At 51.3% G+C, this 26,702-nt stretch overlaps 1 protein-coding gene across 3 annotated transcripts; it reads left to right on the plus strand.

Moving 5' to 3' along the window:
• Nucleotides 1–752: 752 nt before the first annotated feature.
• Cdc42ep4 (CDC42 effector protein 4) lies at nt 753–25,827 on the plus strand. 3 transcript variants are annotated; one of them, XM_034506502.2, is made up of 2 exons: nt 753–929; nt 22,976–25,827. In XM_034506502.2, exon 2 carries the CDS (start codon nt 23,081–23,083, stop codon nt 24,131–24,133), a length of 1,053 nt encoding a protein of 350 aa, XP_034362393.1. In that variant the 5' UTR covers nt 753–929; nt 22,976–23,080; the 3' UTR covers nt 24,134–25,827. The 3 variants fall into 3 exon arrangements, with proteins under 3 accessions (XP_034362393.1, XP_034362394.1, XP_076791638.1); XM_034506503.2 differs by lacking the exon at nt 753–929 and adding an exon at nt 1,366–1,882; XM_076935523.1 differs by lacking the exon at nt 753–929 and adding an exon at nt 2,802–2,977.
• The last annotated feature ends 875 nt before the right edge of the window (nt 25,828–26,702 follow it).

Genomic DNA, 26,702 nt, shown 5'->3' on the forward strand with positions numbered 1-26,702 from the left:
AGGGGCCATAAGGCGACGCTGGGGGGGGGGGGGGAAGGAGGCTGGGACCTACACCACCTCCACGCCCACTTCCTTTAAGTAGTTAGGGGACTTTCACTTTGGGCGGGCTCCGGTTCCTCTTCATTGACTACTTCACCATCGGGCTTTTATTTCTTTAATGATCATTCACAGCTGGGGCTTCCTCTACACAGAGAACTGTGATAGTTGCTGCTCCAAGTATCCGGCCCAAGAACGCTGGAGTTAATTCCAGGAGGTTCCCTGGGAGGGTACTTAAGAGTCCCGCGGTCACCAGACGGAGCGGATCAAAGCCAAGTCACCTTGCTGAAAATGAAAAGCCTCTCCACTGCCCAGTCCGGGTATGGACTCGGACGGACCTGCTTCTCCCGCTCTCCAGATGGGGACAGGATCCACGGAGCCCAAACTCCTGCTCGTGTCCCAAGAGTCCCTGGTCCAGAAGTGGCTAACTGGTTCTGGAGGGAGGTGTTTTCTTACCATTGTTTCAAAACTGGAAGATTCTAGAGAGAGCTTCCCTGTTTCTGCGGAACCCTCGTCGGGTTCCCCGGCAGAGCACTGGGGGCCGTGGGGCGCGACTCCTCGAAGCAAGCCCTGCTCTGTCTACCCCACTAGGATCTTGTTGGGGGCGTCTCAGGCTTTTTTAGATTTGAACCTGGGAGGCCGAGCAGCCGGGCTGAGTTCCGTGACAGCCATTGGCTGCTGCGGCGGAGTGACATCAGCGCGGAGGGGTATGGGAGGGAGGGCTGGGAGGAGCCTGGGAGGGGAGTGTCCCAGCTTCTAGCACACTCGGAGCCCGGGGAGTCAGGAAACAAACGCCGGCGCTGCCATGGGTCGCCAACCTGTCCGAGGCGCCAAGCACACAGAGGGGAGCGCACAGCCGCTTCTGCTCCGCGCTCGGGGAGCTGGGGACCGAGGTAGGCGATGAGCATCCGTTTGTGAGGCCGCGTGAGGCCTGGGTAGGCTCGAGACCCCCTGGTGACGTGGAGAAGGTAGAAAGACCCGGGGAGGACGAGGACCCAGGAGCAGGGCACACACACCCCTCTGTGTCCAGCGTGGGTAGGCATGGCTGGGACCAGAGCCACATACCCAGAAAAATCCCAGAAAATCGTTGGCGGAGGAGGGGGGTAACAACAGGGCTCAACGTCGTCAGGACGCCCCGATCTGGCCATATGGGAGCTGCTCGGGGTGGGGTGAGTGGGCAGGTTTTAAAGGTCCACCCCCTCGCGCAGGAATGGGGTGTGTGTTGCCGTGGGCAGGCACACAACAATCGCTGCGGTCGCCCCGAGGGGGGTGTGTGCGCACAGACTTCTCCATGCATAACAGCCGAGTTCGTCCGTAGTGGCAAAGGGGTGTGCTCCTGCTCTCCCGCTCGAACACACACTGCAGTAGGCGCCACCCGGTGTCGCCCGGCCTGGGAGAAAGGAGGGCAGGAGCCGGTTGGAAGGCAATAGCCTAACGAGCAAATACTCCCCGCCCGCACGAGCCCTTCCCTCTCCCGCCCCGCCCGCCTCCCTCGGAAGACTTGGAGGCCAAGGCCGCGAGAGGCGCAGGCTCCCGGCAGCCGGGTGGGGCTGGGCCGAGCTGACCGTCCTTTTGAAATCTGGGACGAGGCTTTTAAGCGGGGGACCTGCGCGCGCCCGGTACGCCCCGAGCATGGTGCTCGAGGCTTGTTCAGGGGCGAGTAGGTAGCGGTTGGTTAATGATTTAACCGCTCGCTTGGGACGTTGAAGCTGAGATCCTGGTGTCTGGCTCCTCCCCATTCCTGGAGCGCCCCCAGCCGGAGGAACAAATCTGCCCTCCTGTGTCTGTGGCGTCGCCTGCTGGAGCTGCCTCTCTCTGCCCGTTGGGGGTCCCCTGGTTGCTGCGGGTGAGTGTCCCACACTGGCGAGGTAGATGGCGGTTGAGCTTCCTGGGAGAAGACCGTAGGACTTGGCGTATGTGCCTGTTGGGGGAGGGGCGCTCCCTCTCTGTTAACTCAAACCAGGTTCCTTGTGTTTGCCCAATGAAATGCTGCGGCCTGGGCTTCGGAAGTTTTCTTTTTCTCCCAGGGAGAATGAAAAGGAAATACAATGCTTTCTCTTTTCTTCTTGGCTGGGAACTTCTCCCCTCCTCCAACAGTCTCACCTCTTGCAGTCTGACCGGCTCCCACGTCCCTCCCTGGGCCGACAGCTCCCATTCTTTCCCTAGGTAGTTGAGCCGTTGAATGAGGAAAGTGTCCTTGTGGGTGTCTTTACTTTGAAACCTCTCGTCCATTCTCGCTAGAGCGGTTAGGATACTTTTCATCCTTACCCCCAGCAGCCATCTGGACCAAAGATCTGGGGAGCATAAACAATGAGAGGCCCCTGGCAGGGGGCCTCTGCCTTGCAACTTCTTTGCCCCGTCTGGGTTTCCAGTAACGCCTGCAGCAGCTTCTCCCGCCCTTTCTGAGGCCTGGCTGCAGGAGGGGACCACCAGTAGGATGGAGTGAATTTTAAAGAACAAAGAACAGGGCCCACACTATGGGGAACTTAGTTACAGGTTTCTCCCAGAACTGGGGGGGGTGGGGAGTGGAGGGGGCGGCGTCCTGGAGCAGAGCCAGGCCTCTGGGCAACCCAAGGGCAGTTGGCAATAGTGGGGCACCCACTAGAGTCCTGGAAGCTACTATCCATGTTGAGAAGCTGCTACAGGGCTGAGTGTGGGAGGACCATGTGCTTCCAGCCCTGATCAGCTGCCTGTATGTGACTACTGATTAATGTGGTTTATCTCCTTTGTGAACCGGGGACTTTGCCCCTCAACTATTTCCCACTGTGTGGAACCTTGGGAGATACGGGAGGGCAGCTTTTCAGGGCGCCTGGTGATCTGTCTTAGCACGGACTTCAAGGGGCTGGATGCTAGAGAAAGCCTGCTACCAAACAGTGTTGATGGGGTGTCTCGGCCCCTCTGGTAACTTCTCGGGCTTCACAGGAGCCCTTGCTCACTTGAGGTACGACTGCTCACACCGTCTGTATGTTCATGCTGTTCCTTTGAGCGTTTCTTCCATTTTGGGGGGCTTCTGTCTCCCCCTCTTTCGAACCCTCCTTTCCCCCTTCAGTTTGTGGCTCACACATGCCTGCTTTCAGGATCTTGTTCCGATCTTGTGTGTGTGCGCCCAACCGGCTTTTGAAACTGACAATCCAAGCTTTCCCAGCAGGAAGTCGCAAGCAAAGGGAGGGTTCTCCTCTGTAAAACTGTGGTCCCTGGGGTGGTCTCTTGCTGACCTGTAAAGGGGTCCTAGACCCTCCCTTCAGAGCTTTTCCCAGGAGAGCCTGGAACAGCTGGGCACAGCCTGTTCCTCGGGCCACGGAAATCAGTTTGGGGGGGTGGGGGGGAGGATGGAATTGGCAGAGGAGGGGGTTTGCAAGCCAGCATCCTGGATAGCCTCGGAGTAGCAGCTCCAGTTGTTCTGGTTGGGACGTCCATCCCACTGTCTCAGCCCCACAGACACTTAGGTGCTTGCCCCAGTCAGGGGAGGGAGGACTCTGTCCCTCAGAAGAACAGAGGAGTTGGGTTGATGCCAGCGATAAGGCTGAGGAGTGGAGAGAGGGGTTGAGCAATCTCACCCTGGCAGTCAAGCACGGACCTGAGCTATGGTTAGGTCTTCCGACCTAAGGACTAGAAGTGTCTCCTCAGCCTTGGCAGAAAGGACCAAGTCCCAGATCCAGGGCATACTTCAAGTAGTAGTTTAGCAGAAGGCTACTGACAGCTGACTCCAGCTAATCCTTCTGAAGTGCCTCTGGGACGCCCAGCTATCCTTGAGCAGGGCCTGGGACAGTGATTGAGGGAGGGAATGGAGAGTGGCTAAAAGTACCCCTGCCTGACTTGCCTGGTGGAGAAAGTTCAGCCATTAGTGGCCCACATTCCTACTACTGATACTGGTGAAGCCCCAGCCTACAGTGGGCCTCCTGGAGCCTCCCGCTTCCTTCCAGCCACGGACCACGAGAGCCCTTCCCTGTGCCCCAGACCCCAGACCCCAGACGCTGCTAGCATGACACTCCTGTTCAGTGTGGGGGGGATGGGGGGATGATCGCTAGCACGTGGAACCTCCTTTAGAGACTGATGGTCTCTACCTGACCCCTGACCTTTTCAAGCTGAGGTAGGCGCTCCCTTTTTGGTCTGAGGTGGAAACAGTTTAGGGGTGTCATGTGTGCACACCCCTGCCCTTAATCCCAGAGTAGGGCAAGGGACCCTTGGATAGGTCTGATGTTGGCATTCGCCCCATCTCCATCGGTTCCTCTCTGTTCTGCTCACACACATAGCCCTTCCCGTTCTGTTAGGACCCTCTCCTTTCTTCAGAATGTTGCTCAGGCCCTGAAGTACCAGAGAGGGGACCCTCTACTGTCCTCTGCCCTGTCCATAGACATTAAAGCTTTATCAGTGTGTGGAGAGGGAGCGCTTAGCAGGAGCAGAGGCCAGCGCTGCCCTGTGTGGAGGTCTCCCAGGAGAATCTGGGAGTTGCAGAGGAGCAGACGGCTCCCTCCAGGAGTCTGGCACCTCTCTTTCCTATGAGGTTCTGTGCATTATTACTGGTAGCACCCAGGGTCTCCTCAGCCGTGTCTCTTCCTTACCCTTATTCTGGAGAAGAAGGAGACTGTTTCTCGGAAGGAGCTGAAGTTCTGTTTCAAAAGAGCTGGCCTTCTCCATCCTGCATCACTAAAGGTCAAAGGTGAAGGAGAAGGAAGCCCTAGGCAGGGCTGCCTCATGACCCCCTTCAGGGTGGCAGTGCTGAGCTACGACAGACTCTGTACCTTGGCTTCAGGGCAGCTTCATGCAGCACCCTAGAGCCTATGGGCTTGGGTTTGTGCAGGTACGATCAGGGCTGCCTGTGGGTCCTGCTTGAAATTAGCCCGAGTGTCACTGCGCATGCTCTGTAGATGTGGGGTACCGGCTGAGCGCACGTCTCAAATCTGTTGACTAGTAGTTCCATCTCTTACAGTGTTGTGCAGAGGACTGTGAGCTATGGGGAAACTGAGGTAGAGATAGTTAGCAAGCTCAGTGTGGTAAGCCCGATTATGATCTGGCCCTTAACCCCATTTATTCCAAGTCCCCCAGCAAGCCAGGCTGGAAGATCTGTCATCCTGCTTAGGTGTTTTCTCTGGAGCTGCCCCCCCCCCCCCCCCCCAGTACTCTTGTGTTTGCCTCTCAGCTAAGGAGTAGTTTTAGGAGAAGCAAAGTGAAACTAAGCCAAGCCTCACGGGTGGATCTGGTTTCAAGCGCAGCAGCTTCCTTCTGATTTGAGACCAGGAGGAGAAGCCCCATGACCAGCAGCAGGGCTACTTCCAGACCTGAGCGACTTCACCCTCTCCTATCGCCTGTGGTGGCTTATGTTGGGCCGCTGACTCCTGAAAGCCCACGTTTCCAGGAAGGGCCCTGTAAACAAGTGAAGCTGCCGGATGTCCTTGGGTCATTAGTTCTTCGTTGTCTTGGCTCCTTGGCCAATTGTCGTTTCCGGGCTCTCCCAGGCCCTGGCTCCTTTCTCTTCCCTTGTGGGCATGCTATGGCTGAGGGAAGCCTTTTCCTTCACCCTCCTGCTGGCTTCCTTCCCCTGGTTCAAGCCAGAGAGTTCTGGACTGAGGATAGAGATGGATACTGGGCCGAGATTGAGGTTAATTCCCAGCTCTCAAAGGCTCCCTGAAGGATGCATCCCTCCCTCACCCCACCGTCTGTTTCCCAGAATTCATCACCTTTCTCTGGGATGGTAGAAAATGAGATACTCAGACTGAGGAAAGTTTAAAAATATATTTATTTTTATATATGTGTATCAGTGTTAGCCTGCATGAGTGAATGTTCACCATGTGTGTGAACTGCTTTCGGCAGGAGCCAGAACCCGTGAACTGAAGTTAGAGACAATTGTGAGCCTTCGTGTGCATGCTGGGAACAGAACTCTGATCCTATCCACAAGAGCAACAAATACTCTTAATTGCGCTCTCTAGCTCCAGAGATACTTTAAAATAATTCTTTTACACGCGCGTGCACACGCACGCGCACACACACACACACACAGAGGTCACAGCGAGGTCAGAAGACACCCTTGTGTGTTCTGTTCTCTCCTTTCACCATGTGGGTTGGCAGGCTGAGCTCAGGCCTTCAAGCTTGATGACAAGTCCCTTTACAGATGTAAGCCATCTCGTGGGTCTTGGGGAAATCTTTAAGAAGAACACAGTTTATGAAGTGGTGGGCTTCCTGTGGGCATTTGGCCCCTGCAGCCCTCATCACCCTTTCAGGGCTTGATGAGTCCCCTACCACCTTTGTCCCATGTGCTTTCCACCAGAGTGGAAACACTCAGAGTTGAGAATCAAACTTCTCTAGATTCTTCTCTCAGCTCTGTCCTTAGGAGCTGTGTGACCTGGGTGACTTGTGGGCTCTCTAAACCCTGGCTTTTTCATCTTCAAGATGGAGACTATGGTGTTGATCCATGGTATTTGGCATTGTTGGGAAAAGGACCCAAGATAAAAACTGTCAAGACACTCGGTACTAAAAGCCATTTAGCAAGAACACAGCATCTGGACCTGGAGTGTCTGCTTGGCTTCATACTTGTTATGACTGTGGCCTGGGGAGAGGACCACCTGGTGCAGGGGCTGGCCCTCTCCCTGAAGCTAAGGTAGTATCTCACATCCTAGATGCCAAGTACCAGGACCAACTTTGGGAGAAGTCTTTCCAGACCACTCCGGCTGCACTCACTCTCTCTTTGCTTGCAACTATGGTTTGGGGTTAATTACTCAGATATGTTGTGTTTCCCCACTTGCCAGCCTGGCTCAGGCGTAGGAACCATGTATTCTTATATACTGTTATGGATTGCAAATTTGAGTGGTGGCATGGTAGCATACACTGATCGGTAATGCCAGTCCTCCCAGGCTGGTGGAGGCTGGAATCGCTGCATATTGGAGATAATGGAGACTGCCTATGAATCCACTGGAGAATGTGACAGTTGGTGACAGCAGTCATCGGACAGTGCTGTTAATAGCATAGTGCTGGGAGCTGAGGGTAGCTCAGTGCTTAAACACAGGCTTAGCGTGTGTGAAGTCCTGACTCTGTGTCCAAGTGTGATTACTGCTTGCCCCGATAAAGGAATATAAGGCCAGTCATGCACATAACTAACTTTCCTATAAGTTTTTTGTTTATTTTTGGGTTTTGGAGACAGGGTCTTTTCTTCTTCTTCTTCTTCTTCTTCTTCTTCTTCTTCTTCTTCTTCTTCTTCTTCTTTCTTTTTTCTTTTTTCTTTTTTCTTTTTCAAGACAGGGTCTCTCTGCGTAGCCCTGGCTGTCCTGGAACTGAGACAGGGTTTCTTGTATAGGAACTTTGTAGACCAGGCTGGCCTCCAGCTCCCAGTGCTGAGTGCTGGGATTAAGGGTGTGCATCACCACTGCCCAGTTTAACGTTAACTTTTCTAACAGTCACATTTTTTAAAAATAAGAAGTGAAATTTTATATTAACCCAGTACACCCAAAATATTACCATTTCTACACAGTTGTTAAATTTTCAGTGGAGGGGCTTGGGAAATGGCTCAGCAGTTAGGAATGTGCGCTGCATTTTCAGAGGGCCTCAGGTTGATTGCTAGCACCCATGCCAGGCACTTTAAGGATGCCTGTAACTTGAGCTCCAGGCGAATCTAACCTCTGGTCTCTGTGGACACATATGCACACGTGGTGCACACAAACACACAGATACACACACATGCACACTCAGGAGACACACACTAGATACACACACAATACAGGCACACACACACACACACACACACACAAATACAAATAAAAGGTAAGTGGACAAAATGGAGAGGCACACGCCTTTAATCCTAGCACTTGGGAGGCAGAAACAGGCTAACCTCTGGTGAATTCAAGGCCAGCTTGGTCTACATAGAGTGTTCCACGCCAGCTATGGCTACCTAGTAAGGCCCCATCTCAAATAAGTGCAAAAGTAAGTGTATAGAAATTACCTATGGTGTATTGTATATTATTCTTTAAGATACAAACGTTTCAACATCCACCGTGTGTGTCACACTAACAGTGTACTACAGTCTGGATGCCAGACTTTATAAATATTTGATCAGCGTTTGGATTTCGTAAAATTTACAGTCACACAGAGATCTACACACTCAGGTTTTCCCAAGACTCTGACGTTTTCCTGTAAAGGAACCAAACATCCTATTTAAAATTTAAAATACTTTAAATTAGAAAAAAAAAAAAAAAAGGGCCGGGCAGTGGTGGCTCACGCCTTTAATCCCAGCACTTGGGAGGCAGAGGCAGGTGGATTTCTGAGTTTGAGGCCAGCCTGGTCTACAGAGTGAGTTCCAGGAAACCCTGTCTTGAAAAACCAAAAAAAAAAAAAAAAAAAAGTTTCCTGATTCATACTAGCCAAAACTTGAGCACTTGATGGCCCTTCCTGGCTGGTGGCTACCATATGGGTGGCTAGGTTTAGGATGTCACTGTGGATGACACACTTCCTGTCTGCCGTAGTGTCCTGTTCAGTAACGACAATTGTTGCAGACAGGACAAGATTTTCTCTCCCCTTCTCTCTCGTCTTTGAAGATAGGCTCTTGTCTTGTAGCCTGAGCTGGACTGGAGCTTGGCCTCCTCCTGCCCCAGCCTTCCAAGGACCAGGATGGGCAGTGTATGATGCCCTTCCTTTCTTCGAGATACAGATGGGAGGGTAACTAGATCAGAACAGCCAGGATGACTTCAGGGGGAAGAAAGAAACTTGGGTTCTTAGTGCTGGATACTCAAACCCTGCTCTGCCTGGTGAGACTCCAGATCTGCTTCAGAAAGAAGCAGAACGAGGAACAGAAAAGCTCTGTGGAAGCTGGCAACAGCCATCCAGGATCAGGAAGGAGTTCACATCTAGTGAAGACGTCTGTTGTTACTTCCTTCCCACCCATTTTCCAAGGCTGGTTCTTTGAAGACTTCAGGAAAATTATTGCTCTTTGTTGCTGTTTTTTTCCTAGTTTTGTTATTTTATGAGTATGAGTGTTTTGCCTCCACAGTATGTGCACCGTGTGTGTGCAGTGCCCAGGGTAGCCTGAAGAGGGCATCAGATCCCCTTTGAACAGGAGTTACAGATGGCTGTGAGCCACAGCATGGGTGCTGGAAACTGAAGCCAGTGTTCTTATCTCTCCACATGTTTTTTTTTTTTTAATCTTTTTTAAAAAAATATTTATTTTATGTATGAGTACCCTGTAGCTGTCTTCAGGCACACCAGAAGAGGTCATCAGATCTCATCACAGATGGTTGTGAGCCACCATGTGGTTGCTGGGAATTGGAACTCAGGACCTCTGGAAGAGCAGTCAGTGCTCTTAACCACTGAGCCATCTCTCCAGCCCCCTGTTTCTGGTTTTGTTGTTGTTGTTTTTGTTGTGTTGTGTTTTTGTTATTATAGTTGGAGACAAAAATCTCACTTTTTAACTCTGGCTGGCCTGGAACTCACCATGCAGAACCAAGCTGTGATGAAGTCACAAAGATCTGCCACCATAACCAGGTTTATAAAACAAACGAATAAACAAAACAGGCAGCATCCTGCTCTGTAGCTCAGGCTAGCCTAGAACTTACTGTGCAGTCATACTGCCTTAATCCTCCTGCATAGACTTCCCTGTGTTGAGATTGCAGGCATGAACCACCAAGCCTAGCTTACTCCCTGCTTCTGTGTTTCTTTTACTGTTATTTGTGTTACCATGTTATATATATATATATATATATATATATATATATATATATATATATATATATTTTTTTTTTTTTTTTTTTTTTTTTTTTGGTTTTTCGAGACAGGGTTTCTCTGTGTAGTCCTGGCTGTCCTGGAACTCACTCTGTAGACCAGGCTGGCCTCGAACTCAGAAATCTGCCTGCCTCTGCCTCCCAAGTGCTGGGATTAAAGGCGTGCGCCACCACGCCCAGCCATGTTAGATTTTATATAATGCTAGTGTGTGTGTGTGTGTGTGTGTGTGTGTGTGTGTGTGTGTGTGTGTGTGTTAGTTACCAGGGATCATCTAGGGCCTAGCACAGGCTAGATGATCAGTCCACCACTACCTTAATGTTGAAAGAGGCTCTTGGCTACATTGCCTAGTTTTACTTTGAATTTACCACGTAAATGAGACTGTCTTGACTGGGATCCTCCTGCCTCACACTGAGTAATTGGGATCACCAGGCCTGGCACTTGACTGTTACTGGTCTTTGTGTCTCCCTTTTAGTGACTCAGTGGTATCGGTCACACAGACAGCTGCACTTTTCTGTATTTCTTTTGGAGGGTGTGTTTTGTGTTCCTGTGAGTAGTTTGCCCTGCATTTCCCATACTTTTAGCGCCTCCCCTGCACCCCCTCCAGCCCATGAGTTCGCCAGACTTGGGGAATAGAAGTCTTTGATTGGTGAGATAAAAGCCAGAAGGCAGGACACAGCTGGGACCACATACAAATGAGCCACTTGGCAAAATGTGAATCACCATAATGTAAACAGGCATATGCCAAATTTGCCAAAATATTTGCAGAATAGGACTAGGATTTAAAGATATCAAGCAAGTCTATTGGAAAAGGGGAAGCCTCTCCTGCCAATAGAGGAACGATTTCCAAGAGAGTAGGTATGCATGACAATAATACATTTTTTTTAAACACTCATACTTAGTAATCAAAGAAATGCACACTACATGTTCGGAAGGAAAGGTTATGTTTGAATTTTGGAGTTTCAGTTCGGTAAAAGCCTGGTGTGTGTACCTGTCATTGTAGCAGTTGGAGGCAGAGGGAGGAGGATAGCTGAAAGTGTGAGGCCAGCCCTGTCTGTAGCAAGTTCCAGGCCAGTCAGGGATACACTGCAAGACCCTGTCTCAAAGGAAACAAGGAAGGGGGGGGGGTGGTAATGGCAGTGCATGTCTTTAATCCCAGCACTAGGGAGGCAGAGGCTCCAATTTCAAAGCTAGCCTGATGATCTACAGAGTTAGTTCTAGGACAGCCAGGGCTACACAGAGAAACCATGTCTTGACACCCCCCATTCATCCTTCCCCCTCCCCCCCCACACACAAGGAAGACAGAGACAGGGAGAGACAGACACAGGGAAGGCTACGGTTGGACACCTCCTGTTGCTGGGACTAACATGGCAGGGCATCCTCAAAACAGAATGGCAGTGGGGAACAGAAGTGATTTTCTAGCCAGTCTCACAGAAATAATTACACGCTGGCATAGTTATGGAAAAATAGAAGTTATAGAGTCTCAAAGAATAAAACATTTGTGACAGACTGGATAGATGGATGGAAACTCAGGGTGTTAGCGATGGCGTTTGACATGATTTACCAGCGCACTGGTGCCTTCAGTCCTGAGGGAACAATGGCTGGCTTTATTCCCCATCTGTAATGCAGAATCCTGCCTGCGCAGCGAGGGCAAGATATCTAAGTCTGTACTGCTCCATAGAAGAGGTATGTCTCGTTACACTTTTAATATATTTAAGTGTGCGCGTGCGTGTGTGCATGCCTGCGTAGTGCAGGTGCCCACAGACGCCAGAGACATTGAATCCCCTGGAACTGGAATTACAGGAAGGGGTGAGCTGCTGACAACCAAACATAGGTCCTCTTAGCTCCTTGACCATTTTTTCAACCCTTCTGCTTTTTCTTTTGAGACAGGGTTTCCCAGTGAACCTGGATGGAGCTCACCCATCCGACACAGGGAACTTTCTTGCCTCCCTGGCCCCGGGATTACAGGCGTATGCTACTCTGCTGGGTTACTTATCTAGGTGCTAGTAAATCTAAACTCAGGACCTAATGCTCGCATAGTGAGTACTTTGCTGACTGAGCCACCTTCTTAGGCTTTGTATGAAGTATTTAATATATCTTAACTGCCATTTGAAGCCAGGGACCATTGTACTGGATGTCAGGTATGGAATATTTAATAACCTGAAGCTGAAGAGATGGCCCAGGGGTTAAGAACACTTGCTTGTCGTCATAATTGCATATAAACACATACATATAAATAAATAATACAAAACCTTTTTTTGAGACAGGGTTTTTCTTTGTAGCCCTGGCTGTCCTGGAACTTACTCTATAGACCAGGCTAGCCTTGAACTCAGAGATCTGCCTGCCTCTGCCTTTCTGAGTGCTGGGATTAAAGACATGCATTGCTTATCACCTGGCTAATATAAAAATTTCAATTATGTAGACACACACACAAATACACACACACACGCGCGCGCGCACACACACACACACACACACACACACACACACGCTGCTGGGTGACTCTGGTCCCCACCCATCTCCAGCATCCTGCTACCCCACCCTTGTGCCTCCAGTTCCCAAAAGCAGGGATTCCTAGGTGACACACTTCCCGACACAGCTGTGGAAAGCACCAAGTAATGTCTGGTGCCTCAGTCACTTTCCCTTCCAGGAAGAACCCATCAAAGAAGGGGTGTTTATCTCTGGGAAGTAGGCTGTGCCCTTGTCGGCTTGGGCAGTGTTGGCCAGGCTTGGTTGGCCTCTGGGAACGGTGCAGTAAATACCCAGATCTAAGAATCAAAGAGCTATCTTGGGTCAGGATTCTGATCTTTCTCCTTGGGATCTGGAAAGGTTGAGGCTCAGCACTGGGTGAGGCTTCCTTGAGAAAGATTTGAAACGAGGCCTTGTGCCGACCCCATTCCTAAGTACCCAGGGGACACCTGGCTTAGAGTTCTCACAGATCCTTTTCCGTTGCCTCCTCTGTAGGACTCTGGGAGGCATCATGTTCAGCTGTCCCTAGAGACGAACCTCTAACCAGGGAGTTGGTAATGTGGATTCTGGTCCCAATCATTTTCAGGGTAACAGCCTTCCTAGGCCCATGCTCCTCAGCCCCCCCAAAGCATACTGTGACAAGGTTTGCCAGAGATGGGCTCCAGTCGGTTTGGAAACTGTGGGAGGGAGGGAGGAAATTTAACCTGCTGGAGCCTCAAATCCCCTTCCTGTAAAACAGACATGATCATGAGAACCTCCTGCGTGATGGCTTTGAGGTTCAGAAAAGTATATGTCTGTTCTCCCGGCTCTATGCTAGATACACAAGGTACCCTGTAAAGTGGAATAGTTGGCAGCCATAATTTTTCTGTGCAGGGTCCACTGAGGTGACCCCTGCCTGCCCTTTCCTGTTTTCCCTCTTTGCTCATAGTATTGGGGTGGCCAAGCTGGGGCTGTGGGAGGAGCAAAAACCAGGCTTTCAACTGTCTGGAGTGTCTCTCGACTAGATCCCACTGTCCTGTGGGTGGCTGACTTCCAGCTCAAAGCTCCAGTGACACTGGCTGAAGGCCAGTCTCTGTTGGGTGGGTGTGGTTGTCACGGGTCACCTGCTTGGTCAAGAAGGCTTGAGCACCAGGAAGCAGCTGCTAGTGTTCTTTGTGGGGGTGAGAAGTAGGGGGTGGGGTGGCGGACAGGTGATCAATCTATACAGATCTGGGAATGAGTGTTTCATCTGGCATAGGACTATGGGTCGATAGTCACAGATTTATCTTGCTTTTATCTTATGTGTATGGGTGTTTTACATGCATGTGTGTAAGTGCAGTCAGTGCCGTAGAGCCCAGAAGAGACTGTTAGATCTCCTGGGACTGAAATTACAGATGTGAACAGCCATGTGGGTGCCGGGAATTGAACCCAAGGCCCTCAGTCTTAGCCTGCCAAGCCTTCTCTCCAGCATTCAGATCTCTATAGATGGTCTACTCTTACCTCCCAGACACTTAAACATGAGACTTGGGGGTGGCTTGGGGGAGGGAGGAGGGACAGATGTCAGTGGGAGAGATGCCTGTGGATGCGCAGAGCCACGCTAGCCCTGGCTGATGTCGTCTTGTTCTTGTGGCTGCTGAGCCCTGACAACTGGAGAGTTTTAAGCTGTTTTGAAATTAAAGTCTTTTCCTTAAGCCTTTGAAGCTTTGGGATTTATTACTATTATTATTAAAAGCAGCTTCACCATATTAAAGGGAACTTTGGGGAGGAGAGGCAGGGGAGATAGTTCAGTTGGTAACGTGGAAGGGCAAGGACCTGAGATAGGTCCTGAGAGGCCCTGTTTATAAAGGGTGGGGAGATGGGGCACCTAGCAAGCTCAACCCCCACCCCCATCCCTGGATCATACGTGGTGGAAGGAGAGAATTTACCCCTTTTAAGTTGTCCTCTGTTAGTGAGCCATGATACACACACACATACACAGGAGCATGCACCCACCCTGCACGCACACACACACACCCCACATGCCAGGGAACTTTTTTTAAAGACAGGATCTCACTGTGTAGACCAGGCTGGCCTCACTTACCTCTGCCTGCAGGTGCTAGGATTAAAGGCAGGCACTCCCCACACCTAGCCTCAGCCAGCTTTTCTCTTGAGCCCAGCCTCATACCTTGGTTTCCCTCTGTCCCTCTCAATGAATGTGTATCTGTGTGGCGTTGAGTCAGCTGTGAGTGGATGGACATGTGTGCCCGCTTTCCCCAAGTGCCACTGCCTGCCATTTGGGGAACTGTCCCATGTGGCTGCATGACCTCTGGACAGACTCCACCCCACCCCGCCCCCACCCATCATGGTTTCATGACAGTCCACGGGCCTCGTGCTTCCTCATTTTCTCAGCCCGCCCCTTACTGCCATGCGTCTGGTTCTCTCCCGGCGTGTGCTGATTTGATGATGAATATCTGTGCGTTTGGGACTTCTCCTCCTTTGACGCAGTTCCACCAGCTTTGTTTGTAGATGTGGAGGTGGTGGAATTACTCTGGCCCAGGCAAGTTTTGAACTTGCTGTCCTCCTGCCTCAGCTCCTCAGCTGTCCCACAGTTGTGGGTGCCCGTTGGACACCCTGTCCCGAGGTCATTAGGATGTAAGTAGTTCTTGGGATCAGGTGCTGTGACTCTCCCAGCCTTGTGAAATGTGTCCCATCCCCCACCCCCACCCCCACCCCGACACACACACGCGCGCACACACACATACACACCCTTATTCCTCCTAGCCTCCTTTTCTGTCTCTTACATTGGGCAAGATGATGGAAGAGTCAGAAATGTCTGACCTCAGTCCTGGCTGTGATCCAGCTGCAGGTGTTACTTGGGGAAAACTTTCAGATTGGCCGAGGAGATCTGGGCTCTAGTACCACCTGGGTCCCTCAGAAACTCCATGACCTTTGGCAAGTCACCTCTCCTTATCCCTCTCTGTCCCCTCCCCATTCCCCCCACCAAAGCCTCATCTAGGCCACTGGGTTGGATCATCTCTGTGACCCCAGGGCGCCACATTTCTGCACCCACTCGTACCCCTGGGCTACATGACAATCCATTGGCGTGTGGGAAGGACATACCAGAACCGTCACAGCTGTCATCTACAATGGATTGGTTCCAGGTCCCCTGGGCTACCAAAATCCACAGATACTCAGACCTTTCTGTGAGACAGCATAATGTAATGTGTGCATATCCCCCCGGGGCACTTTAAACTGTCTGGAGAGTCCCACATTCCAGTGTGACGTGGATGCTAGGAAAATAGTTGCCTTATGTTGTTGACAGAATAAAGATGGGGTCGGCTTGTACATGTTCAGTATTTGTGTGTGTAGTGATAGGGGGTGTTTCGTCTGCCTGCACATGTGTGTGGAGACTAGAGACTTAACGTTTATTACTAGTGTATTAGTCTGTACATGTGTCTGTACATGACGATTGCCTGGGTGGAGGGGGTTCGTGCACTTGTCATAGTGAGTGTAGAGGTCAGAGACAACTTTGTGAAGTTGGTTCTCCCCTTCCATGTTTCCTAGGGTTACAGGGGTTGGATTTGGGTTGCCAGGTTGTACGGCAGGTGCTTTACCAACTGAGCCAGCCTTCCAGTCCTGCATGTTACTTTAAAAAAAAATTGTTTTTAGATGTATTTATTTTGTATGTACGAGTGTTTTATGTGCACAGTTGTACATGTACCACATGCATGCATAGTGCCTGCGGAGGCCAGGATAAGGGATTGGATCCCTTGGGACTAGAGTTACAGAGTTACAGAGCCACCATATGGGTGATAGAAATCAACCCAGCCAGTGCTGTTAACTGCTGAGCCATCGCTCCAGCCCCCACCTTACTTAGAAGATAGGATCTTCTACTAAAGCTGGCTGACCAGGGAGCCCCCCAGGATTTGCCCATCTCTGCCTGATGTGTGCGCCCACCAGGGATTGAACTCAGATCGTTGTGCATGGCATGTGCTTTACCTGCTCCACTGACTTCTTTCCCCAGCCTGTTTCTGAGATCTTTTCTTTTGACTGAGTCCACAGATAGGGAATCCACAGATTTAGACGGCTGGCCATTGATTTCATTTTTCTTAAAAGACCAAAACTAAAACTTAATTAATGACTGCATGGTTGGCAGTTTGCACATTACCTATAGAAACCCTGTGCTGGCATGGCTAGTTAGTACTCACCCTTCGCCATAGCGGATGGGAGGCAGAAGCAGGCGAACCTGTGAGTTCGAAGCCAGCCTGGTCTACAGAGTGAGTTCTGAGTAGCCAGAACTACATAGTGAGACCCTGTCTCCAAAAAAAAAAAAAAAAAAAAAAAAAAAAAAAAAAAGATAAAAACACAAGAATTGTGAACCCATATATTCACATAAAGGGCACTTTAGGTGGGTGTTCTTACGTGGCACTTCCACACTTTGAATACTGCATCACTGTTTTAGCAGTGGCCTGGAGAGAGAATTAACTGTGCCTTCAACCTGTGGTCTGAGCTGAGTCCCTTAATATGGCATTCCCTTCTCTCAACCTGATTCCTTACTGTACCCAGGTCTTTTAGCGATGTTTGTGGTAGGATGGGGGGGTGGGGCTTAATGATCGGTTATGGTTTTGTCTCCAGCTTTTTATGTCCTGGAGTTGTGACTGTTCAGGCCAGAGGGTATCTTAAACCAGTACATCCCAAGTTCCTTGTATTAACAGTCTTTCAGATACACCAGTTTCCTGCCTCTCTAACCCCAGCGCACACCCCTTAGAACTCCTCCTCCTCCTCCTAACAATGTGTCAAAGCTGCTATAGCTCTGCTGTCCCTCAGTTGTCCCTCAGCTGTCCCTAGCACTCTGCAGCTTTTTAAAAGTTTCATAAAGGCTAGTGAGTGTTCCAGAAAATACCAGAGCTCTCTCTACTGTCAAAAGGCGGAGCGCTAGCTTCTCTGGGAGAAATGTGGCCTGCGGCATGCTGGTTTTCCTGTCCTGATGTATTAACACTGGACACTTGGACAAAGTTAAGTTCTGCCTAGGGGCAGGTCCAGTGTTGGCCCTGTGGAAAGAGGTTTGTATGATTCAGCTCTGGGAAAGGATCCCTGGAGTCTCCATGGAGGCTGCCCTTTGATCTGCCACTGGGGACATCTCAACTTCTGTTGGCCACAACTCTGAAACACTCCCAGGATGTGTCCCCCTGTGTCCTCCCCAGCCACACTCATGTGTTGCCTCCTCCTTGCCCCAAACTCCAGAAAATAATATCCTGGCTGGATTTCTGTTTCCCCCTCCCCCATGGCTTCCAGGTCAACCGCCACCAGGAACTTCCCAAGGTTGTTGGTTTACATTCCAATACACACACACACACACACACACACACACACACACACACACACACCTTACCTGGCCTCCTCTGACCATGTGGATTTTTGTTTTGTCCCTCAAATACTACAAGCATGTTCCCACCCCCAGAAATGTCGTGCGGTTTCCGCCAGCCTCGGTTTGACACAGATGCCTCCTGGTTGCTCAAGTCTCAGTTCACAGTGCCCCTTCCTCAGAGCACCCTCATCCAGTATCCCCACTTCCACCCTCGCTTACATCACCTGGTCCCCTCTTTACACCCCACTCCCACCCCCAACTCCTCGTCAGCTTTACCTTGGGAATGGTAATGTTCTGTTTTCACGGCCTAGAAGAATACAGTCATCTTAATATTCATGGTGATTGCTTTCTCGGAACCTTTCAGATACCCGAATTCCAGATGTTTGTCCCAGAGTCCTTTGTCTAAAATTTCACGGTTTGCATATAACCTGAACGTATCATCCATCCTGTGTCCTTCAAGTAGGCCCTGGGTTCCTTGGGTACGCAACACAGTGTGAATGGTTGATAGGCAGAGCTGACAATAAATCATAAGGAGATATCTGTGCATGTTTTGTACAGCTGTAGAATTGAATTCCCCGCTGCAGAAGGCTTTCTAACTGGGGCTGGCTGAATCTTCCGGTACAGAAGGAACCCTTGCAAGCACAGCGGGCAGGCTGGCTATATGTGGATAGTGTGAGGGTCTACAGTATTACAGTAACTGAGTGAGTGAGTGAATGGTAAATGAAACTGCTCACAGCCAGGCTGAGCCAGTGGCCAAAGTTTCCATGCCTCCAGTGCCGCCTTCTGTCCAGCCACATTGCCTAGTGCTGGACTCAAGACGAAGAACCAGGGAAGGACTGACTGGGTGTGGTTGCCGTTGGTAGTGGTCCACGAAGCATGCCTAACTCTGTATACTGACTGGGGTGAGCCTCCAGTCAGCTGCAGAGCAAGAGGCCTGCCTGACTGGCTGTCTCAGGAGAGCATAGTTCTGGCTCCCGCCTAGGGCTGAGATGCCAGGGACAGGCCACTGCCTGGGCATTTGGAGTGGGATACATTGATGTAGTCTGACCTGTTTGTCAGTCTACTGGCCAATTCTTCACCATTCATCTCGCCAGGGAGGGTGGTGACAGGTCTAGAGTCTGGACTGTGTGTGGGGCTGTTGGCAGGGCTTGTTGACGGTGCCTTAGGGGAAGGTGCTGTTGCCCTCCAACTTGCAAGCTGCTGACCCAAGAAAGTGGGTTGTGGCCTCGGGGGTGGGATGCCCACCTGCCTCATGGGGCAGCCTGTTTTCGGTACTTCCCCAGGGGTGACTCATGGTGTTTAGCAACATTCCTCCCAAAGTTGCAGCCCCTGTGGTCAGATCCCTTTCAGCAGTGAGCTAGAGGCCTCCAGTGCCAGCTCCAGGCAGGCCCAGCTTCTACCTAGACACAAGCCCCTCACCCTCTGCTTCCCCCTAATGTCCCTGACTGTTTTTTCCAGCCCAAACCTTTGTCCATTAGAAGCTTAGGTGACTCATTTTTGATTGGGCACTTAAAGCCAACAACCTCAAACAACTTACTGGCTGAGTTTTCATTGACCCTGCGGCCTGCTGTGTGCTGTGTTGCAGGTACACAAACTCTTGAGACCCTAGACAAGGCCTTGGCTCACCCAGGCTAACAGGGAGAGTTGGGACTCTAAGCTCTCTTGCTGGATATTGAACACGGTTAATCATAAGCCATGCAGCCTATACCCAGTCCCAGGAGCAAGATCACGGGAAGTGGATGGCATTGCATAGGCCCGTCACTGCTTCAGGAGGCAGAGGGGGAGGGGCACAAGGTCTGGCCTAGGATGGAGTGCCACAGTGACTGTCACTGAGTGTCCCTACTATCCCCATTTTTATAGCTCTACTGGCAAAGTAGTGCTGGGGGTGGGGTCGCTAACGGGGTGAGGATGGATCCCCCCTCCTTCTAACTGTTATAATCTCGGTCCTTGGTCCATCTGGGTGGCCGTGGGGACACGTCTGGAGAATCCTGGGCTGCTGAGCCTGTGGTTCCTCTTCCTTTTCTTTCTAGTGAACACTTCAGATGGGAAGCCACAGTATGAACAAGCTTCCGAGGTCTTGAGGGGGATTCCTGGACTTACTATGAAGCCTTTTCACAAGTTGGTGTAATATTGGGTGCTCCTCTGGCCTCTAACTCCTCTTGTCCCTGTTTCGTGTGGTCTTACCCTAGGAAAGCATTTCTCAGTTTCGCCTCACAGACAATATAGAGAATGAGTGTCCTGGCCATTTGGGATGCCATGAGTGGAGGGTGTGGGGAATGGATGTTGTTGGTGCCTAACAACAGGGACCAGGGGTGCTATGAATGTTCTACGTAGCACTCAGCCAACAACACCCCTAGTTGAAAAAAATGTTTTGATTGGCCCCAAGCATCCTCAGGCTAGAGTAATACGGCTGTTTTTAGACGGCAGAAGGTTCCTTCCTTCTCTGGATAGGAAGGGTACTCCATGGTTAGCGGATAACAAGTGTCGCTCTAGTTAAGGACCCAGCATCAGAAGAAAGCCTCAGAGGTGCCCACCCCAAGCTGGGCCAGCTCCCTGGGGTGTGAACCCAGCTGAGGCAGAGTCACCTCTTCAGTGGAGCAGCCTGCTGTCCTATCCGGCTCACCTTCGTCTCACCCTTCTGGTTACCGCAGCAAGGAAACCAGCCAGAGGGATCTCCAGGATCACATTATGATGACAGAGACCAGGCATCCTTTTCTTTTTCTTTTTTCTTTTTTCTTTTTTTTTTTTTTTTTTTTTTGTTTTTTTTTTTTTGTTTGTTTGTTTGTTTGTTTGTTTTCTTTCTAATTAGGGGTCGGGGAGCTGGAGGGATGGCCCAGCTGTTAAGAGCACTGGCTGTGCTTCCAGAGGACTCAGGTTTGGTTTCCAGGACCCATACATAGTGGCTCATAGCTGCAACTCCAATTGCAGGGGATACAACACCCTCTTTTAGCCTCCACGAACACTGCATGCATGTAGCACACAGACATACATACAGGCAAAAGACCCACACACATTAAAAAAAAAAAAAAATCAAACACGTATCACAGTGCAGTCTATGTATGGTGGTTAAGGGACTACCTCCCGCCTCACCTCCCACCAGACAGGGTCTCTCGTTAACCATGGTGTAGGCCGGGCTATCTAGCCTGCAAGCTTCTGTGGATTCTCTCTCTGCCTCCTGTCTCTCTGTAGCACTGCTGGGATGCAACTATATCTAGCCTAACATGAGTTCTGGGCATCTGGGACTCAGTTCTCACACTTGAGTGGCACATGTTTTATCCACTGAGCCAGCTCCCTGGGCCTTTTATATTTTAGGCTAAAGAGCCTCAACATTTGGCTTGGGGTTCTCCTTGGCTCCCCTTGGTGTTTGCTTTGAGACCAGCAGGGGTGCTTAGGGGTGGTTAGGGGCATCCACTCTCCCTGGTGGGGGTGGTCATCAGACTGGATGGTGGCTATTTGATGTAGAATTATAGAATCTAGGGAGTCAGAGGGCATAGAGAAGTCAAGCCAGGAACCCAGAAGCTATGTTATGGGCTGAAAGGGGCTGACATGAAGGCAGAAGGGGAGAGATACTGAGGGACTGGAAAGTGAGACTTGGCCACACTTTATTTATTTATTTATTTATTTATTTATTTATTTATTTATTTTTTTTTTTTTTTTTTTTTTTTTTTTGGTTTTTTGAGACAGGGTTTCTCTGTATAGCCTTGGCTGTCCTGGAACTCACTCGGTAGACCAGGCTGGCCTTGAACTCAGAAATCCACCTGCCTCTGCCTCCCAAGTGCTGGGATTAAAGGCTTGCGCCACCACCGCCCGGCCTGGCCACACTTTAAATGAGTGAAGTCCAGCTATGTGACACATGGTGCTGGACAGGATTTAGAACTGACACCTGTTAGAACCCTCTGGAAGCCCCTAGTCTGGCAGGGAGGTTAGCATCCAGCTGGCAGGGACAGGGTGATATAACAGGTGCCTGCCAGGAGATGCCATGAGACGCAGGTGGCCTGGAGGACTAACCTCGGCTATGAGGCCTTCCTTGGAGCAGCATTGTCCTGGCTGAGGATGTTGGTGGCACCGGATGGTGGAGTGTTGGAAGAGGATACCTTTGTATCAAGCCCAAGAGTAGGGTGAGAGAGCAAGGGAAGGATTGCTGCCTAGCAGTGACATCAAGGCCAGCAGCAGGGATAGTCCTGGGAGATTCACAGAGAAGAGAGTGTCACTTGTGGACTTATGATCAGAGTTGTTTGGGGGTAGGGGGTGTTGGTTGTTTATTTAGCTAAGAAAGCAAGAACAAGAGTATGAGAAATGCTAGCAGCCAGGAAGACCAGCAAAGCCACCGTGGCCCGGGATGATCTAGCATGTGACAGTGGAAACAACCAAAGCCTCCCAGGCCTCGCTGTCTGAGCTCTGCAAGTAGGATAGGTGGTTCTGGGTAAGACCTCGCTCTGTAGCTGTCAGCAGGATGGGGAGGGGACAGACACCTGGGGAATCCAGCCCCATCCATCACCCACTGCCCACTCTGCTTATTAAATTCTTAAACCTGTCTATCCTGCTCAGCTCTGCTGGGGAGAAAGGGCCTGGCTTGGGACACTGACACAGAACTTCAGTGTAGCCCTAGTGTAGCCCTTGCCGGACATCTCCTTGTGCTGTCCTCTGGGTTTCTAGTCAGTCACCCATGGTCCTGCATATCCCAAGATAAAGTCATTTGGCCCTAATAATAAAGCAGGAGGGTTTTTTTTTTTTTTTTTTTTCCAACTTCATCTTCCCAAAGGATGAGAGATGAAGCCTGTTACACAGAGCTTTGGGGCCTCACAGTGATGTCACAGGCAGGAGTCTCCATGTATGGGACACCTCCATGAGGGCTGAAAGGCCAAGGAGCTGAGCTGGTCCTGTGAGTTCCCACAAATCCATCCCAATTCTGATTCAGAGGGAGAGCCAGGATGGCCAACTGCCTACATGTATGGAAGTGACGGACAGCATTTAGGCTTGGCCTGGCCGTTCTGTTCTCTCTGACTCGGGCTGAGGTGTCCAACACTACAGGGATTCAGGTTAGAAACAGGAAGTTCTTGGAGCTTGCCTGCAGACCAGCTATCTGGAACCTACTTGCTGCAGTGTCCATTGGACCTGTAACTGCCGATGAGGGCGGTTTGTTCAGTGTTCCAGTTTAGGCAGGGATGGGGGTGGGGTTTGGGGGAGATTATTTCCCTCTCAGGTTTCAGAGAAAATATGTCTCTAGTACCAAACTCTAGCTCAACTTACAAATACCCTTCCATGTTTAGGAAACGTGGGTGAAGGAATGACGAGGTTAGGAATCCACTGTGGATGACTTTTCCAATAGTTTTGATGAGAAAGCAGAGGTTAAATGTTTGACCTTTGGTGGGTGGATGTCATATATTAACCTTTTGGGGGGTACCAGTCTTTATTAACCCTTTGCCTCTTGTTCTCTGCTTACAGCCCTCTGACTGCCCCATCTACCCTTTGCACTTGCTGGACTTCAGATCTGACCCCACACCTGCCTGTTGCCTTGGGAGTGCCCAGCTCCCCCCCGCAGCCAGCACGATGCCCATTCTCAAGCAGCTGGTGTCCAGCTCTGTGAACTCGAAGCGCCGCTCACGCGCGGACCTCACGGCCGAGATGATCAGTGCCCCGCTGGGTGACTTCCGCCACACCATGCATGTGGGCCGGGCTGGGGACGCCTTTGGGGACACCTCCTTCCTCACCAGCAAGGCCGGTGAGGCTGACGATGAGTCCCTGGATGAGCAGGCCTCGTCTTCCAAACTCAGCCTCCTGTCCCGGAAGTTCCGGGGCAGTAAACGGTCACAGTCTGTAACCAGAGGGGACCGGGAGCAGAGAGATATGCTGGGCTCCTTGCGGGACTCAGCTCTGTTTGTCAAGAATGCCATGTCCCTGCCTCAGCTCAATGAGAAGGAAGCTGCCGAGAAGGACTCCAGCAAGCTGCCCAAGAGCCTGTCTTCCAGTCCTGTGAAGAAGGCAGATGCTAGAGATGGTGGCCCGAAGAGTCCCCGTCGGAACGGGGCCACAGGCCCCCACTCACCTGACCCACTCCTTGATGAACAGGCCTTTGGGGACCTGATGGACTTACCCATCATGCCCAAAGTCAGCTATGGGCTGAAGCATGCTGAGTCAATCATGTCCTTCCACATCGACCTGGGGCCCTCCATGCTGGGAGACGTCCTCAGCATCATGGACAAGGACCAGTGGGGCTCAGAGGAGGAGGAGGAGGAAGGTGGTGGTTACCGTGACAAAGAAGGTCCCAGGGGCATTGTCCAGGCGCCCCCTATGCTGGAGGTAGCTCCTTCTGTAGGGAGACAGGAAAGCAAGGCCAGCTGGGACCAGGCCTCCATGCTGCCCCCCCATGCTGTGGAGGATGACGGATGGGCGACGGTAGCCCCCAGCCCCAGCTCAGCACGCAGCGTGGGCAGCCACACCACTCGGGACAGCAGTTCCCTGTCCAGCTACACCTCAGGCGTCCTTGAGGAGCGCAGCCCGGCTTTCAGAGGCCCAGACAGGGCGGTGGCTGCTCCCCCAAGGCAGCCAGACAAGGAATTCTCCTTCATGGATGAGGAGGAGGAAGACGAGATCCGAGTTTGAGGCTGGACAGAAAGTTGAAAGTAGCCTCCACAGCTCCAGGCTGCATCTTTGCCCTGCTGCTGCCTTCACTATGACCTTTGACCTTACTCTGTAGGTGCAGCTAAGAGCCTCTTTGGAGTAGACCCTGGACCTCGGGGATTGGGGTGCCAGGGAAGTAGCATGGGTACTGGCGCCTGGCGACCTGACTCTGACCTATCCTTCCTTACCGCACCAGCCTGGGACAGATCCGAGTCCCAGCAGGAATCCATTTTCCTCCGGGCCCTTTGCTTCCAGCCTGGCCTCAGATGGATGCCAGATGTTAGTTTGAGTTGCTGCCAAAATGGCAGGGCAGCCAGGTGTGGCCTTCTCTCCAAGGTCATGGGCACTTGGCTCCCTTTTGTCCACCTTGTGTCTGGTGCCTACCGGGGAGGTATATGCAGCAGGAGGCAGAGGTGCCCACATGTTCGGGCTCCTCCTTCCTCCACCCCTGGCTCCTCACTGGAAGACTGGTGCTCTTTGGGGTGGGGTTCAGCTGGAGCCAGGGGACAGTCTCAACTATTACACTAAATGCAGCCTTTCCCAAGGGCCAGGACGGGCTAGGGCAGAGAGGGAACCCCCAGCTCCCAGCTTCTTGGGTTTTCAAGAAGGACCCCTTCCTCAGTGACACTAGGAACAGGAAAGGGGCTGGCTCTGCCCATGGGTGTGTGTTCGTTCCTTGCTACTATGTTTAAACCTGAATAGAGCACTGTCAGAATCCCCTACCAGGAAAATAGCGACTGTTTTGGTGGCAGAATGACTATTATCTGACCTAAGTCTGGGTGTACGGACCCTGCCCAGGTTGGATTGTGGCAGGGCAGCCGCCACTAGTATTTGTCCCTGAACCCCCACCTCCATAGCTGTTCATGGCTGAAGGAGGACTGTGTAGGAAAGTTCTGGAATAGGATGCTTAAGTGATACATTATTCCCCAGAGTGTGAGCTGTGCTTGGCTTGTTAATGCTCCTCCCTTGGGCTTTGGGCCAGGCTTAGCAAAAAACACGAAACAAAACAGGACCGTATTTGATTCGAATTCCAGGGAAATGAAAGTGGGTTTTTATTTGTTTGTTTTTTGGCTTTTTGAGATACAGTCTCACTCTGTAGCCCAAGCCGGCCTGGCCTCGAGCTCGTAACAAGCCTCCCGTTCCCTAGGAGCTGGGGTTACAAGTGTGAAGCAAGTGTGCGCCGCCGCTCCTGGCTGGCTGTTTGTTTTTCTGAAATCTGTTTTGCTCAGCTCCCATAACTCTACCCAGAACATGAGTAGAGGCAGAGGCCCGAGCTCTGGGGGGTGGTGGCTCATTACTTTTCTGTGCTGGGAGCAGGCTGACCCACTCCCTGTTCTAGCATAGGCAGTGGGAATCTGGGGAGAGAGCAAGCTGAATTACAAATAGAGTCTGGCCACATGGTGACCAGCCATGGGCTGCTCTGCTTCCAGAGGCCTCCTAGATTCTGCCCCTGAAATGCTCACTGGGCTCCTGACTGGTGCTCCTACGTAGGTAGGCATTGACATAGCTACAGAGCTGTGCCTCTGGTCAGCAGCGGGTGCGCGCGCGCACACACACACACACACACACACACACCCCTTTCCTAAATCTACCTGGTTGGTTCTAGACTCTAAACTTTGTATTTTTTCCATGACATTGATAAAGCAGTAAGAAAACATTAAAATTCTCTCCTAGTGCTCCTAGCGTCTGTCTCTTCTTCCTGGGGTCTTATTTCAGGGTGTGTGTGTGCGTGTGGTGAGTGTCTTAGTTTAGGATTGGAGGGGGCTGGTGAGTGTCTTCATTCTGGTCATGTCCGATCCATAGTCAAAAAGAAAGAGCAGTGAATGCCCGAGCTCAGCTCACTTTCTTTCTTCTTTATACAGCCTAGGAGCTGCCGTAGAGAATGGTGTTGCCCATGGTGGGCAGGCCTTTCTACCTCAACATTCCCATGTGTACATGTGTATACATACACCCACACACACACACATGTGCATGCCCAGAAACCCTTCTTTCTGGTGATATTATTTCTAATTAAATTATTTTACATTCCAAATGTTGCTTCCCTTCCTCCCCCCCCACCTCAAAGCTCATTACCCCCTCCCCTTTGCCTCCAAGAGGATGCCCCCACCCCCCATCTCAGTTGATTTTTAGATATCGGCAAGTAGACCATTGAAATGAGCCATTACAGTCAACCAGAGGTTCCTGCCCTCACAAGGCCCAAGGAAGTTTCTCTTTCCCTGCTTGGGGCCATCTCACTTTCTGGCCTCTTGGAGGGACAAAGCCTCCGGTGCCCCTCTGCTTGAGCAGGCCCTACAAACAGGCTCTGGGACTCTGGCTTCCCAACTGCTCCTTAACAGTTTGGGGGTGGGGTGGGGTGGGGCAGGGGCTTGGTCTCAGAGCCTGTCTATCCCCTAGCCCTTTTTGTAAAGTAGAAAGGCGGCTGTTCTTGCAGAGTGGGTAGAGCCTGTGGCAGGGGGGGTTATCCTGGTGTTCCCAGGATGGGCTGTTCTTTCCTCATGTCCCAGGAATCATGCAGGATACTGCCATGCCCAGGATTGCCCTTGCCAGAGGG

The sequence above is a fragment of the Arvicanthis niloticus genome, chromosome 6 (assembly GCF_011762505.2).
Source record: "Arvicanthis niloticus isolate mArvNil1 chromosome 6, mArvNil1.pat.X, whole genome shotgun sequence".
NCBI lineage: Eukaryota > Metazoa > Chordata > Mammalia > Rodentia > Muridae > Arvicanthis > Arvicanthis niloticus.